Source organism: Hemiscyllium ocellatum, chromosome 32 (genome assembly GCF_020745735.1).
Source record: "Hemiscyllium ocellatum isolate sHemOce1 chromosome 32, sHemOce1.pat.X.cur, whole genome shotgun sequence".
Taxonomy (NCBI): Eukaryota; Metazoa; Chordata; class Chondrichthyes; order Orectolobiformes; family Hemiscylliidae; genus Hemiscyllium; species Hemiscyllium ocellatum.
This window is the reverse complement of record NC_083432.1, coordinates 5,557,000-5,574,397: the sequence shown is the minus strand read 5'-3', so window position 1 is coordinate 5,574,397 and position 17,398 is coordinate 5,557,000. Positions and strand designations below refer to the sequence as shown.

The 17,398-nt window shown below is 49.7% G+C and overlaps 1 protein-coding gene across 1 annotated transcript in view; it reads left to right on the top strand.

Moving 5' to 3' along the window:
* The window catches only part of kcnh6a (potassium voltage-gated channel, subfamily H (eag-related), member 6a), a 352,557-nt gene that overhangs the window by 155,190 nt on the left and 179,969 nt on the right, over window positions 1-17,398 (top strand). The window contains exons 4-6 of the mRNA XM_060848575.1: window positions 4,971-5,393; window positions 6,395-6,407; window positions 15,754-15,958. Coding sequence (XP_060704558.1) covers window positions 4,971-5,393; window positions 6,395-6,407; window positions 15,754-15,958 — 641 coding nt within the window. The remainder of the gene's footprint in view (window positions 1-4,970; window positions 5,394-6,394; window positions 6,408-15,753; window positions 15,959-17,398) is intronic.

Sequence of the window (17,398 nt, the reverse complement as noted above, 5' to 3'; positions counted from 1 at the left end):
ACAGTTCCACGAACAGTCATTCCCAGGAACAGTCCATCACATGAACAGGCAATCCCACTCGCAGATAGTCTCACTCACAGACTATCCCACGAACACACAATCCCACGACCAATCAAACCAACGAACCGACATTCCACAAACGGACATTCCCACGAACAGACATTCCCAAAAACAGTCAAACCCGCAAGCAGATAATTCCACTAACAGGCAAACCCACTAACAGTAAATCCCACTATCACTCAATCCCACTAACAGACAATCCTGTTAACAGACAATCCCACTCACAGACAACCCCACTCACAGACAATCCCACTCACTGTCCATCCCACTCACAGTCCATCCCGCTCACAGTCAATCCCACGTCCAGACAATTCCATGTCCAGACAATTCCACGAACACATAATCCCACTAACGGACATTTTCATGAACAGACATTTCCACTAACAGTCCATCCCGCTCACAGATAATTTCACAAACAGACAATCCCACTCACAGTCAACCCCACTAATGGACAATCCCATAACAGACATTTCCATGAACAGTCATTCCCATGAACACTCCATCCCACTCACACTCCATCCCACTCACAGTCAATCCCACTCACAGTCCATCCCATTCACAGTCTATCCCATTAACAGACAATCCCACTATCAGACAATCCCATGAACACACAATCCCACGAACACACAACCCCAAGAACAGACAATTCCAGGAACAGTCAGTCCCACGAACAGTCCATCCCACAAACAGACAATCCCACTAATAGGCAATCCCATGAACAGACAATCCAACGAACAGACAATCTGACTCTCAGTTCATCCCACTCTCGGTCCATCCCACTCACAGACATTCCCAAAAACAGTCAATCCCACTAACAGATAATTCCACTAACAGGCAACCCCCACGCACAGTAAATCCCATTATCACTCAATCCCACTAACAGACAATCCCATGCACAGTCAATCCCATTCACAGGCAATCCCAGGAACAGTCAATCCCATGAACACAAAATCCCATGAACACACAATCCCACGAACAGACAATCCCACTAACAGGCAATCCCAGGAACAGACAATTCCAGGAACAGTCAGTCCCACGAACAGTCCATCCCACAAACAGACAATCCCTTTAATAGGCAATCCCATGAACAGACAATCCAACCAACAGACAATCTGACTCTCAGTCCATCCCACTCTCTGTCCATCCCACGAACAGTCCATCCCACTCACAGACATTCCCACAAACAGACATTCCCAAAAACAGTCAATCCCACAAACAGATAATTCCACTGACAGACAACTCCACGCACAGTAAATCCCATTATCACTCAATCCCACTAACAGACAATCCCATGCACAGTCAATCCCATTCACAGACAATCCCACTAACAGGCAATCCCAGGAACAACACAATCCCACTAACAGACAATCCCAGGAACAGACAATCCCACGAATACACAATCCCACAGACAGTCCACTAACAGACAATTCCAGGAACAGTCCATCCCACAAACAGACAATCCCCACTAACAGGCAATCCCACGAACAGACAATCCCACGAACAGACAATCCCATGAACAGACAATCCGACTCTCATTCCATCCAGCGAATAGTCCATCCCATTCACAGACATTCCCACAAATAGACATTCCCAAAAATAGTCAATCCCACGAACAGATATTTCCACTAACAGGCAATCCCATGCACAGTAAATCCCATTATCACTCAATCCCACTAACAGACAATCCCACTAACAGACGATCCCACTCAGAGTCAATCACACTAATAGTCAATCCTATGAACAATCAATCACATTTACGGACAATTCCACTAACAGACAATCCCAGGAACAGTCAGTTCCACGAGCACACAATCCCACAGACAATCCCATTAATTGGCAATCCCATGAACAGACAATCCCATGAACAGGCAATCCCACAAACAGACAATCCCACGATCAGACAATCCGACTCTCAGTCCATCCCACTCACAGACGTTCCCACAAACAGACATTCCCACAAACAGTCAATCCCACGAACAGATAATTCCTCTAACGGGCAACCCCACGCACAGTAAATCCCACTATCGCTCAATCCTACTAACAGTAAAACCCACTGTTGCTCAATCCCACTAACAGCAAATCTCACGCACAGTAAATCCCACTAGCACTCAATCCCATGAACACACAATCCCACTGACATTCATTCCCACTACTGACAATCCCATGTCCAGTCCATCCCACAAATAGTCCATCCCATGAACAGACAATCCCACTCACAGTCAATTCCGTGTACAGTCATTCCCACTCACACTCAATCTGACTAACTGACAATCACACTAACAGACAATCCCAGTCACAGTCAATCCCAGTCACAGTCAATCCCAGTCACAGTCAATCCAACTCACAGACTGCCCCACTCACAGACAATTCCACGAAAAGACATTCCCATGAACAGATATTGCCAAAAACAGTCAATCCCAATAACAGATAATTCCACGAATCGGCAACCCCACACACAGTAAATTCCACTAACAGACAATCCTGCTCACGGTCCATCCCACTCACAGTCAGTGTCTAGATTAGAGTGGTGCTGGAAAAGCACAGCAGTTCTGGCAGCATCCTGACCTGCTGTGCTTTTCCAGCACCACTCTAATCTAGACTCTGGTTTCCAACGTCTGCAGTCATTGTTTTTACCCACTCACAGACTATCTCACTCACAGACAAACCCACAACCAGCCAAAGCTACAGACAGACATTCCCACAAACAGACATTGCCAAAAACAGTCAATCCCAACAACAGATAATTCTACGAACCGGCAATCCCACACACAGTAAATCCGATGCACAGTAAATTCCACTAACAGACAATCTCACCAACAGTCAATCCCATGAACAGACAATCTCACTCACATTCAATCCCACTCAGAGTCAATCCCGCTCATAGTCCATCCCATGAACAGTCCATCCCATGCACAGTAAATCCCAGTAACAGTCAATCCCACTCGCAGTCCATCCACTCACAGTCAATCACACTAACAGTTGATCCACTCACAGCCAATCCCACTCACAGTCAATCCCAGGAAAAGACAATTCCACTATCAATCAATCCCAGTAACAGTCCATCCCACTCACAGTCCATCCCACTCACAGACAATCCCAGTCACGGACAATCCCACTCATGGACAATCCCATTCATGATCAATCCCACTAACAGACAATCCCATGAACAGACAATCCCACTCTCAGTCCATCCCACTCACAGACATTCCCACATACAGACACTCCCAAAAACAGTCCAACCCACGAACAGATAATTCCTCTAACATGCGACCCCACTAACAGTAAATCCCACTATCACTCAATCCCACGCACAGACAATCCCATTAACAGACAATCCCACTCACAGACAATCCCACTCACAGACAATTCCACGATCAATCAATCCCACAAACAGGCATTCCCACTAACAGTAAATCCCATGCACAGTAAATCCTATAAACAGACAATCCCATTAACAGACAATCCCATTTCCAGTCAATCCTACTCACAGTCAATCTCGCTCATGATAATCCCACCATCAGAAAGTTCCACTAACAGTCAATCCCACTCACAGTCAATCCCACTCACAGTCAATTCGACTAACAGACAATCCCACTAACAGACAGTTCCACTCACAGTCAATCCCACTCACAGTCAATCCCACTCACAGTCAATCCCACACACAGTCAATCCCACACACAGTCAGTTTGACTAACAGACAATCCCACTAACAGACAGTTCCACGAACAGTCATTCCCAGGAACAGTCCATCACATGAACAGGCAATCCCACTCCAGATAGTCTCACTCACAGACAATCTCACGAATACACAATCCCACGACCAATCAAACCAACGAACCGACATTCCACAAACGGACATTCCCACGAACAGACTTTAGATTAGATTAGATTAGATTAGACTAGATTAGACTTACAGTGTGGAAACAGGCCCTTCGGCCCAACAAGTCCACACCAACCCGCCGAAGCGAAACCCACCCATACCCCTACATTACCCCTTACCTAACACTACGGGCAATTTAGCATGGCCAATTCACCTGACCCGCACATCTTTGGACTGTGGGAGGAAACCGGAGCACCCGGAGGAAACCCACGCAGACACGGGGAGAACGTGCAAACTCCACACAGTCAGTCGCCTGAGTCGGGAATTGAACCCGGGTCTCTGGCGCTGTGAGGCAGCAGTGCTAACCACTGTGCCACCGTGCCGCCCACAATCCCGCAAGACATTCCCAATCCCGCAAGCAGATAATTCCACTAACAGGCAAACCCACTAACAGTAAATCCCACTATCAGTCAATCCCACTAACAGACAATCCTATTAACAGACAATCCCACTCACAGTCCATCCTGCCCACAGTCAATCCCACGCCCAGACAATTCCACGAACACATAATCCCACTAACAAACATTCCCACTAACGGACATTTTCACGAATAGACATTTCCACTAACAGTCCATCCCGTTCACAGATAATTCCACGAACAGACAATCCCACTCATAGTCAATCCCACTAACGGACAATCCCATAACAGACATTTCCACGAACAGTCATTCCCACTCACAGTCATTCCCACTCACAGTCATTCCCACTCACAGTCCATCCCCCCACAGTCCATCCCACTCACAGTCCATCCCACTCACAATCCATCCCACTCACAGTCATTCCCACTCACGGACAATCCCACTCACAGTCCATCCCACTCACAGTTAATTCTATGACCTGACAATCCAACACACATGCAATCTCACTGGTACTAGATCCCATTTGTACTTGGTCCCGCTAACAGCCAATCCCACCTGCATTCGGTCCAATGAACCCACCCCCCATTTGATGCTCGGTTCTCCTGTGTTTTCTGATCTCAAGGAAGGACAGGACACGAACAGTAATGCGTTTTGTTTTATTCCCTCAACAGGTCGTGGTAAGAGTTTTAGGTTAAAACTTCCATCTCTTCGCACGATGACCTTAAGCCAACAGTCTCTGGCCAAGGAGGGTTTTGATGCAGGGAATGATGACCAGTCTGACAGGGACTCCTTGGCCATGAAGGATTTCCGAGGCCCCTTGAGTGAAAACCCCACGCAGCCTGAGCAGGAGGCCCTGATTGAGCTGGGGGATAAAGCAGCTGCTCAGACTGTCCCCGAACCTATGGGCCATTCCCCCCCCAGCCAGGATCAGGAGCAGCAGGAATCACATCTCCATGGCAGCAGCAGCAACAAACTGAGCCATGCCCAGTCCCAGGACAGTTTCCACAGCATCAGGAGAGCCTCCTCCGTCGACAACATTGAGCAGATGAGAAGCAAATTCGAGAAGAAGCTCAGGGAGAAAAGAATTAATTCAGGTGTGGAAGGAAAATCTCAATTGTCAATAGTTCTAAAGGCCAAGTGTTGTAAAAATTAAACGATGGTGGAGTTCAGTCCAATCATTAATGTTGGACCTGCACAGTAGCATTCCCGTCTTCCCCATTCACTGCCTGCACTGTTCCTGCGTATAATGCCTGGACGCAAATCAACTGCACCCATGGTTTAGGTCAAACCGCAATCTCACCCAGAGTGTTTGATGGAAGAAGTGCTGAGGGAACTTTACTTTCAATTTAAAAGTAGAGTAGACTTTACTTACAGTTTTGAAGAGTAGAGGGAGTTTTGCTCTGTATCTAACCCCATGCTGTACCTCTCCCGAGACGGTGTGATGGGTAGAGAGTAGAGAGAGTATTACCTTCAGTTTAAAAGAGTAGAGAGAGCATTCCTCTGTATCTCATCCCATGCTGTCCCTGTCCTGGGAGTGCTGGACAGGGGCAGTATAGAGGGAGCTTTACTTTGTGTCTAACCCTGTCCGGGAGTGTTTGACAGGGAAAGCATGAAGGGAGCTGTACTATGTGTGTAACCATGTCTTGGGAGTGTTTAGTGGAGACAGTGTTGAGGGAGTCTTTACTCTGTATGTAACCCTGTGCAGTCCATTCTGGGAGTGTTTGATGAAGACAGTGTGAGGGGGCTGTACTTTCAGATGAACAGAGTAGAGGAAGCTTCACTTAGAATTGAAAGGAGTAATGTGGGGTTTGTACTCAGTTTAAAAGGGTTTTAGAATCCCGACGGGCCATCTGTGCCCATACCGACAAGCATCCCATTCCTAATGAAGGGCTTTTGCCCAAAACATTGATCCTCCTGCTCCACTTTTCCAGCACCACTCTCTTGATTCTGAGCTTAATTCCTCACTTTCACCTAACATCCCATCCAGAGTCGTGCCCCTCCCCCCTTCCCTGTATTGCCCATGGCTGATCCACCCTGACCTGCACATCTTTGGACTCCGAGAGGAAACCGGAGCACCCGGAGGAAACCCACACAGACACGGGGAGAATGTACAAACTCCACATAGTCAGTCGCCCGAGGCTGGAATTGAACCCAGATCCCTGGTGCTGTGAGGCAGCAGTGCGAACCACTGAGCCACCCATGAATAGCCGTCACGTGGAGATGCCAGTGTTGGATTGGGGGGGGCGGACAAGGTCAGAAGTCATACAACACCCGGTTAAATTCCAACAGGTTTATTTAACATAGAGCTGTACAGCACAGAACTGGCCCTTCAGCCCTCAGTGTTGTGCCGGCCTTTTATCCTACTCTATGATCAGACTAACCTACATCCCCTTCATTGCACTATCATCCATGGGCCTATCCAAGAGTCGCTTAAATGTCCCTAATGTCTCTGACTCTCCTCCCACTGCTGGCAGTGCATTCCACACACCCACCACTCTCCCTCTGACATCTCCCCTCAACCTTCCTCCAATCACCTTAACATTATGCCCCCTCATGACAGCCATTTCCGCCCTGGGAAAGTCTCTGGCTATCCACTCTAAATAAGCCTCTCATCATCTTGTCCCCCTCTATCAAGTCACCTCTCATCTTTCATCGCTCCAATGAGAAAAGCCCTGGCTCCCTCAAACCTTTCTTCAGAAGAGCCGCCCTCCAGTCCAGGCAGCATCCTGGGGATTGGCGAGTGTTGTATGAGATGGTTAAGAAGTGTAAGAGGTGCACCAGTCTGTTGTAGATTGGCTTGAGAGGGCTCAAGATCTATCACCCTTTCAGGATCTTCTCGGCTTCCCTGCATCTCTGCAGAAACCTGATGTCTGTGTCGATCTTCCCAGAGATCCTCTCCACTTCGAGCTGGTGTCAATGGTAGCCATGATGGTGTTGGACTGGGATAGACACGGTCAGAAGTCACACAACAACAAGTTATAGTCCAACAGGTTTATTTGAAACGCAAGCTTTCAGAGCGCTGCCCCTTCCTCAGGTGATAGTGAAGCGAGTGCCCAGGCACAGACTTTATAATCACACAGATCAAAAGATCAGAGAAACAGTGAGAGTGGAGTCTAGATGAGAGTGGTGCTGGAAAAGCACAGCAGGTCAGGCAGCATCCAAGGAGCAGGAAAATCAACGTTTCAGGCAAAAGTCCTTCATCATTCCTGATGAAGAGCTTTTGCCCGAACCGTCGGCTTTTCTGCTCCTTGGATGCTGTCTGACCTGCTGTGCTTTTCCAGCACCATTCCCATCTAGACTCTGATCTCTAGCATCTGCAGTCCCCACATTTGCCTTAGTCTGAGAGTGGAGTGTCAACAGGCCAAAGAATAGCTTTCTGCAGGTGATCAAAAGTGAATACCGAAACCCACACAAGTCGCCCGGCAACCCAGACCACACTGAGAGACTCTGTTGTCACACCTCAGACGCACTCCTCGTCCACCAGCTCCACAGCAGGTATTGCAACCTCGAAATCAAGACTGAGTCCATCTTCTCAGCTTGTGCTCAGGAGATGGTGGACCAGCCAGGAGAGACTGCCAAGCAGACAGGGTAATGGAACTACACCAGCTAGCTGCACACCAAGAACAGGACACTGGAGAAATTTGGCATCGCCACCAGCAGTAACCAAGTCTCCCCCAGTACCACAGTTGAAAGCGTGACCAACATGGAGAGGTCCATCATCATGTCTGTCCACACCCTTCAACCAGACAAAGACAAAGTTCTCAACCGAGGCCTCGATTTCTGCCCCAGAACCAAAATGGTCTGGTGGCAGATCCAAAGGGATTCATCAGGCGAACGAGGCTCCAGGAATTCTTGCACAAGCCCCACGGTGTCATCAGTGAGCACAATGAGACAACCAGCAAACTGGAACAGTCGGCAGAGAGATCCATGGTGTCGTGACCAAAGAGGAAGGAGTCAAATTGGACCCTTCTGGAAGAGCACTGTCCCAGGCTCGTCCATGGATGTTCAACCCATCAGGAAATGCATTAACGCCCGATTCATCAGTCACACTCGCAGGATCGCGCAGAACGTCATCTGAACACAGCGCAACGCCATCCAGGCTCTCAGAAACTAATTATAACATTGTCATCAAACCAGCAGATAGAGGAGGATCCATCATCGATTCAGAATAGGATGGGCTACTGCAAGGACGTGTACTGACAACTGACCAATCAGGAACACTACAGGCAGCTACCGGCCGATGTGACCAAAGAACACACTCGTGAACTAACCACATTGATCAGGAGTTTGGATCCAGTCCTTCAGCGTTCCCTACGCGCCCTCATCCCAAATACTTCTTGCATCGGTGAGTTCTACTGCCTTCCGAAGAAACTCAAAGCCAACACACCAGGACGTCCCATCGTATCAGGCAGTGGGATTCTGTGTGAGAATCTCTCTGGCGATGTCGAGGGCATCTTGAAACCTATTGTACAGGGAACCCCCAGCTTCTGTCGCTACACTACGGATTTCTTACAGAAGCTCAGCACCCACGGACCAGTCGAACCGGGAACATTCCTCGTCACAGTGGATGTTTCCGCACTCTACACCAGCATCCCCCACATCGCAGCAACAGCCTCAGTACTTAACACCAACAACTGCCAATCTCCAAACACCATCCTACAACTTATCTGCTTCATCCTTGGCCATAGCATTTTCACCTTTGACAACCGGTTCACCACCCAGACACACGGAACAGCCATGGGGACCACATTTACACCCCAATATGCCAACATTTTCATGCACTGGTTCGAACAAGATTTCTTTGCTGTGTGAGACCTCTGACCAGCAGGTCTAACACCAGGTACATTGATGACATTTAAATCTGATTGAAGATTTGTAGCTCGGGTGTCCGTTGTTGTGGTTCTGTTCGCCGAGCTGGAAGTTTTTGCTGCAAACGTTTCATTCCCTGGCTAGGGAACATCATCAGTGCTGTTGGAGCCTCATGTGAAGCGCTGCTTTGATGTTTCTTCCGGTATTTATATTGGTTTGTTCTTGCCGCTTCCGGGTGTCAGTTTCAGCTGTAGTGATTTGTATGTGGGGTCCAGGTCGATGTGTCTGTTGATGGATGTTCTTGCCGTTTCCGGGTGTCAGTTTCAGCTGTAGTGGTTTGTATATGGTGTCCAGGTCAATGTGTCTGTTGATGGAGTTTGGGGATGAATGCCATGCTTCTAGGAATTCTCTGGCTGTTCTCTGTCTGGCTTGTCCTATGATAGTGGTGTTTTCCCAGTCAAATTCATGTTGCTGGTTGTCTGAGTGTATGGCTACTAGAGATAGCTGGTCGTGTCGTTTTGTGGCTAGCTGATATTCATGGATGCGGATTGTTAGCTGTCTTCCTGTTTGTCCTATATAGTGTTTTGTGCAGTCCTTGCATGGTATTTTGTAAACTACGTTAGTTTGGCCCATGCTGGGTATTGGGTCCTTTGTTCTAGTGAGTTGTTGTCTGAGCGTGGATGTTGGCTTGTGTGCTGTTATGAGTCCTAAGGGTCGCAGTAGTCTAGCTGTCAGTTCTGAGACGCTCCTGACGTATGGTAGAGTGGCTAGTCCTTTTGGTTGTGACATGTCCTCGTTCCTCGGTCTATCTCTTAGGCATCTGGTGATAAAGTTGCGTGGGTATCCGTTTTTGGCGAATACCTTGTATAGATGTTCCTCTTCCTCTTTTCGCAGTTCTGGTGTACTGCAGTGTGTTGTGGCTCTTTTGAATAGTGTCCTGATGCAGCTTCGTTTGTGTGTGTTGGGGTGGTTACTTGGGAAACAGCCAAGAAGAACGGATTCAGGATGGTCCAGGTAATGATCACAGACGCTCACAACCGACTGCACAGATACAAGCGCCAAAAGTCGTTAATTTCAAAAACCACTAATCAGGAATGGACCCGGACCATAGAACAGGCTATCACTATAGGACAGAACAGGACAACACTCCGCAAAAAAACAGCACTAAGAGAAAAAATGGACAAACTAACACACAAAAAGGAGGACACTACAACACACACCTGGGTTAAAAACCTCTCCCACAGACAGCTCACAGACATGGAAAGAACTATACTGGCCAAGGGACTCAACTACAACCACAGGGGCGCCAACACAGCAGACTTCCTAGCAGCACTAGAAAGCACACTCAGGAACAATGGACTAACAGAAGAGACACAACAAACAGTGAGACAAACGGTAGTACCCATGATGATAAGAAAACGACAAACACATAACCTCAACACCAAGGAGAGGGAAGCACTGAAAGCACTGAAAAATGACAAGAACATAATCATACTACCGGCAGATAAAGGCAGAATGACGGTCATCCTAGATAAATCAGACTACATCAGTAAAGCACAACAACTACTCGCAGACACCAACACCTACCAAATGAAGGATTCCGACCCCACACCACAACTCACCAATAGAATAAACAACACACTAAGGAATCTACAAAAAAACGGACAGATAACCAAAGCGGACAGCAAAGAATGAAACCTGAAAGCAACAACACCCCCAGATTCTATGGACTACCCAAAGTACGCAAACCAGACATCCCACTCAGACCCATAGTATCACTACCAGGGACACCAGCATACAAACTGGCCAAAGAACTACAACAAAAACTGAAACACCTAGTCAGCGGATCCAAACACTCCATACAATCAACACAGGAATTCTTGGACGTCATCAGGAATACACACATAGACAAAGAAGAAACCATGGTATCATTCGACGTGACGGCACTGTTCACTTCAATTGACAAAACCCTAGCCAGAGAAACAATAGCCAACCTACTGGACATACATAACAGAACACAGGAGGCCGAACCTATCAACAAGGACGGCATACTTAAACTACTGGACTTGTGCCTCACCACACACTTTACATTCAACAATCAGATATACGAACAAATCAACGGAACACCCATGGGATCACCAATCTCGGGACTCATAGCAGAGGCAGTTATGCAAAGGTTAGAACATACAGCCATACCACAAATCCAACCCAAACTCTGGATCAGATATGTTGATGACACCTTTGTAATCATCAAAAACACAGATATAGAAAAAACACACCGAATCATCAACGCCACACTCACAGGAATCCGATTCACACGAGAAGAGGAAAAGGATAGCCAACTCCCATTCCTAGACGTGTTAGTAGAGAGAACACCCAACGGAGAATTCACCACAAGGGTACACAGGAAACCAACACATACAGACCAAGTCTTAAACTATGAAAGTAACCACCCCAACACACACAAACGAAGCTGCATCAGGACACTATTCAAAAGGGCCACAACACATTGCAGTACACCAGAACTGCGAAAAGAGGAAGAGGAACATCTATACAAGGTATTTACCAAAAACGGATACCCGCACAACTTTATCACCAGATGCCTAAGAGATAGACCGAGGAACGAGGACATGCCACAACCAAAAGGATTAGCCACTCTACCATACGTCAGGAGCGTCTCAGAACTGACAGCCAGACTACTGCGACCCTTAGGACTCATAACAGCACACAAGCCAACATCCACGCTCAGACAACAACTCACTAGAACAAAGGACCCAATACCCAGCATGAGCCAAACTAACGTAGTTTACAAAATACCATGCAAGGACTGCACAAAACACTATATAGGACAAACAGGAAGACAGCTAACAATCCGCATCCATGAACATCAGCTAGCCACAAAACGACACGACCAGCTATCTCTAGTAGCCATACACTCAGACAACCAGCAACATGAATTTGACTGGGAAAACACCACTATCATAGGACAAGCCAGACAGAGAGCAGCCAGAGAATTCCTAGAAGCATGGCATTCATCCCCAAACCCATCAACAGACACATTGACCTGGACACCATATACAAACCACTACAGCTGAAACTGACACCCGGAATCGGCAAGAACAAACCAATATAAATACCGGAAGAAACATCAAAGCAGTGCTTCACACGAGGCTCCAACAGCACTGATGATGTTCCCTAGCCAGGGAACGAAACGTTTGCAGCAAAAACTTCCAGCTTGGCGAACAGAACCACAACATTGATGACATTTTCTTCCTCTGGACCCATGGTGAGGAGTCACTCAAATAGCCGCAGTGACATGAACGAGATTCACCCCACCATCAAACTCACCATGGGCTATTCTCTATCCTCTGTCTCATTCTTGGACACGTGCATCTCCATCGAGGACGGACACCTCAGCACCACACTCCAACACAAACCCACGGATAACCTCACAATGCTGCACTTCTCCAGCTTCCACCTGAAGCATGTTAAAGCAGCCATGCCCGACACACAGGCCCTATGTGTACACCGGATCTGCTCAGATGAGGAGGAATGTGACGGGCACCTGGAAGTACTCAGGGATGCCCTCACAAGAACGGGGTACGATGCTCAACTCATTGACTACCAGTTCTGACATGGCCCCCTCAGGAAACAGACACAAGACACGACTGATAGGGTACTCTTCATTGTCTAGTACTTCCCCGGAGTGGGGACACTACATGTTCTTCAGTATGTCATCGATGATGATGATCATCTCACCAAGATCATCCATACACCTCCACTTCTCACTTTTAACCAACAGCCAAACCTTAAACAGACTGTCATTCACAGCAAACTGCCCAGCCTTCAGGACACCATCAACCACAAAATCACACAACACTGTCATGGCAACCATTGCAGGACATGTCAGAGTGTTGACACAGATAGCCCCATTACCCGTGGGGACACCTCCCACCATGTAGGCGGCAGGTACTCATGTGACTCAGCCTACACTATCTATCTCATATGCTGCAGGCAAGCAGGGTACATTGGCAAGACCAAGCAGAGGCTATAGCAACAGACAGGGGTGTTCCCTCACAGTCAGGGAACACTTCAGCGGTCAGGGACTTTCAGCCTTTGAACTTCCTCAAAGGCAGCCTTCGAGATAGACAACACAGAATCTCTAAGCAGAAATTGATCACCAAGTTCCAATCCATGGTCTTGGGGTCATGTCATGTGACATGTGACCCCACCACACGGCTCTGTTTCTGTAAAATCTCCCTTCTTGCCCTGGTTTGTCACCATCACCTCAATAACTTGTTATGACAGTTTTGGATTACATGTAACTTTGACCCTCGGCATGTGACTCTAACCCAGCATGTTATCCAGCGTTTGGTTTGTCTCCAGCATCACCTTATTTTAATATTTTATATCTGTCTCTACTTCAGTTAATCAGACTATGGGTCATCCCTTCACTTGTTGGTAGAATTAGAATTTATTGTCATATGTCAAAAGAGTTCTAAATTGCCCTACCATGGTGCCTATAATCTCAGGAGTCATGATAAAAACACAGGTTATAAAGTTAAGTGAAGTTAAGTAAATATAGGACACCGCGGTTGACCCTTTGCTCACACTGTCTGACCGCCTTGGTCACGTACAGAGAGGATTCCGTCAGCCTGTCGATACTCCACCTACAGCGTTTGGATGGCCTTTTGATCTCTGTGATTATAAAGTCTGTGCCTGGGCATTCTCTTCACTATCACCTGATGAAGGGGCAGCACTCTGAAAGCTAGTGCTTCCAATTAAACCAGTTGGACTATAACCTGGTGTGACATGTATAGGTACCAATGAGTAGAGTGAGCTTTACTGAGCGTTACTAACACCATGCTGTCTCTGTCCTGGGAATGTTTGGTGAGGAGAGAGTAGAGTAAGCTTTACTTTGTATCTAAACCTGATGGAACTTTATTTGAAGTTGAAAAGACTACAGGAAGCTTTACTGAGTATCTAACCCTGTGCTGGATTGGCCCTGGGACTGTTTAATGGGACAGTAGAGGAGACTTTATGTTCAGTTTATCTTCAATTTACAAGAGAAGAAACTTTAAGTTTAGGAGAGTTGAAGGAGCTTTACTTACAACTGTAAAGAGTAAAGGGAGCCTTCCCTTCCATCGAACCCCATCGGACCCTGCCCTGGGAATATTTGGTTGGTGAAGTGTTGAGGGACATCTGCTTTCAGATCAAAACAGTAGACGCTGTTTAGTGTCTGGCCAACCCCGATCGGACCCGCTCCTGGGGTTGGTTGATGGGACTAGTGTAAGGGGAGCTCTATCCATAGTCTCAACTCGTACTGCCCACTCCCTGGGTGCTGCCCACTCCCTGGGTGCTGCCCTGTCCCTGGGTGCTGTCCTGTCCCTGGGTGCTGCCCACTCCCTGGGTGCTGCCCACTCCCTGGGTGCTGTCCTGTCCCTGGGTGCTGCCCTGTCCCTGGGTGCTGCCCACTCCCTGGGTGCTGCCCACTCCCTGGGTGCTGCCCTGTCCCTGGGTGCTGCCCTGTCTCTGGGTGCTGTCCTGTCCCTGGGTGCTGCCCTGTCTCTGGGTGCTGCCCTGTCCCTGGGTGCTGCCCACTCCCTGGGTGCTGCCCTGTCCCTGGGTGCTGCCCTGTCCCTGGGTGCTGCCCTGTCTCTGGGTGCTGCCCTGTCCCTGGGTGCTGTCCTGTCCCTGGGTGCTGCCCTGTCCCTGGGTGCTGCCCACTCCCTGGGTGCTGCCCTGTCCCGGGTGCTGCCCACTCCCTGGGTGCTGCCCTGTCCCTGGGTGCTGTCCTGTCCATGGGTGCTGCCCTGTCCATGGGTGCTGCCCTGTCCCTGGGTGCTGTCCTGTCTCTGGGTGCTGCCCTGTCCCTGGGTGCTGCCCACTCCCTGGGTGCTGCCCTGTCCCTGGGTGCTGCCCTGTCTCTGGGTGCTGCCCTGTCCCTGGGTGCTGCCCACTCCCTGGGTGCTGCCCTGTCCCTGGGTGCTGCCCACTCCCTGGGTGCTGCCCTGTCCCTGGGTGCTGTCCTGTCCCTGGGTGCAGCCCTGTCTCTGGGTGCTGCCCTGTCCCTGGGTGCTGCCCTGTCCCTGGGTGCTGTCCTGTCCCTGGGTGCTGCCCTGTCCATGGGTACTGCCCTGTCCCTGGGTGCTGCCCTGTCCCTGGGTGCTGCCCTGTCCCTGGGTGCTGTCCTGTCTCTGGGTGCTGCCCTGTCCCTGGGTGCTGCCCTGTCCCTGGGTGCTGTCCCTGTCTCTGGGTGCTGCCCTGTCCCTGGGTGCTGCCCTGTCCCTGGGTGCTGCCCACTCCCTGGGTGCTGCCCTGTCCCTGGGTGCAGTCCTGTCCCTGGGTGTTGCCCTGTCCCTGGGTGCTGTCCTGTCCCTGGGCGCTGTCCTGTCCCTGGGCGCTGTCCTGTCCCTGGGTGCTGTCCTGTCTCTGGGTGCTGCCCTGTCCCTGGGTGCAGCCCTGTCTCTGGGTGCTGCCCTGTCCCTGGGTGCTGCCCTGTCCCTGGGTGCTGTCCTGTCCATGGGTGCTGCCCACTCCCTGGGTGCTGTCCTGTCCCTGGGTTGTCTCTGGGTGATCTCTGGGTGGTCTCTGGGTGCTGTGTGAATCTCTAACAGTCTCTCGGTTCCTTTAAGGGGCTGCGAGGAGCTCTAAGCCACACCTCCTGAACTCCACATCGGACTCGGATCTGATGAAGTATCGCGCCATCAGCAGGATCCCTCAGATCACCCTCAACTTTGTGGATTTTAATCCGGACGTCATCCTCACCCCATCACCCACGGAGATCGAGATCATCGCTCCCAGCAAAGTGAAAGAGAGAACTCAGAATGTCACCGAGAAGGTCACACAGGTACCTCCCGCTGGGCTGGCGCTGTGTCCAGCGCTCTGCTTCCTACCCCATTCCCCTCTGCCACACTCCCTCCCACTGCCCTCCACATTGTACCCTCACCGTCCCCCTCACTGCCCCCTCACTGTCCCCCTCACTGTCCCCTCACTGTCCCCCTCACTGTCCCCCTCACTGTCCCCTCACTGTCCCCCTCACTGTCCCCCTCACTGTCCCCTCACTGTCCCCCTCACTGTCCCCCTTCACTGTCCCCTCACTGCCCCCTCACTGTCCCCCTCACTGTCTCCTCACTGCCCTCCTCACTGCCCCCCTCACTGTCCCCCTCACTGTCCCCCTCACTGCCCCCCTCACTGTCCCCCTCACTGTCCCCCTCACTGTCCCTTCACTGACCCCTCACTGTCCCCCTCACTGTCCCCCTCACTGTCCCCCTCACTGTCCCCCTCACTGCCCCCTCACTGTCCCTCTCACTGTCCCCTCACTGCCCCCTCACTGTGCCCCTCACTGTGCCCCTCACTGCCCCCTCACTGCCCCCTCACTGTCCCCCTCACTGCCCCTCACTCCTCCAGCCCTGCGCCATCATTGCCTGTTGTCTTTAGTCCCCAAGGATATCTTTAATCATAGGATTATGTTTTTTTGGACGGTTTATTCTTGGCCCCCCCATCTTGCTGAGCCCTAATTGCCCCAATTAGGAGGGTGTTGTTGTTGACTCTCAGTGGTGTATGTGTTAGACCGTGCACAGCAATTCCAGGCTCCCTTTCCCATTGGAACGATGTCTCCCCTTTGCAGACCCCTCTAACCTGCCTGAGGAATACACAGTAATTCCATTCGCATTTCCATCCCTCGCTGACACGTAACCAGCCCTCGATCAGCTCAGCACCCTGTCCTGTGCTTCGTATATCTGTTGGTTTTCACACCCAGCTCACCCAATAACCTCTGACCCAATGAAACATTTCACAGCCTGGCGCAGAACTGTGATCTTGGCTTCATTATCAGGGACACAGAGTAGACAGGGCAGGGGGGTGAGACTGAACCTGGACAAATCTCCTGTTAGATCTGTTTAAAATAACTCCCCACAGGCCGGTACCCCATGATCAAGTCCCCCTTTATTTTCACCTGGAGGCTATGACACTGACCCAGCTCCCTCAGAGGCAGCTCTCAGAGTGAGCAGAACCTCGGACACCCCTGGTTATTTATTTTTTCTGTGTGAATCTCTTGGTTATTTTTTTTTGTCTTTTCTTTTTCCTTTTTTTTCTCTTTTCCTACACTACCACCTAACTGCGGTAGGGCTTATTTTTTCCCCCCAGCACCCATAGTGTGTGTGTGCAGGTGTGAGACACAGTGACAGACACAAAGTGTACAAATCTTTATTCAATATCCACCGCCAGGGAAAATAGGAAAACACCCGAGTGGCCAGTGACAAGCAGTGCCCTTCACATCAAAGGGCAA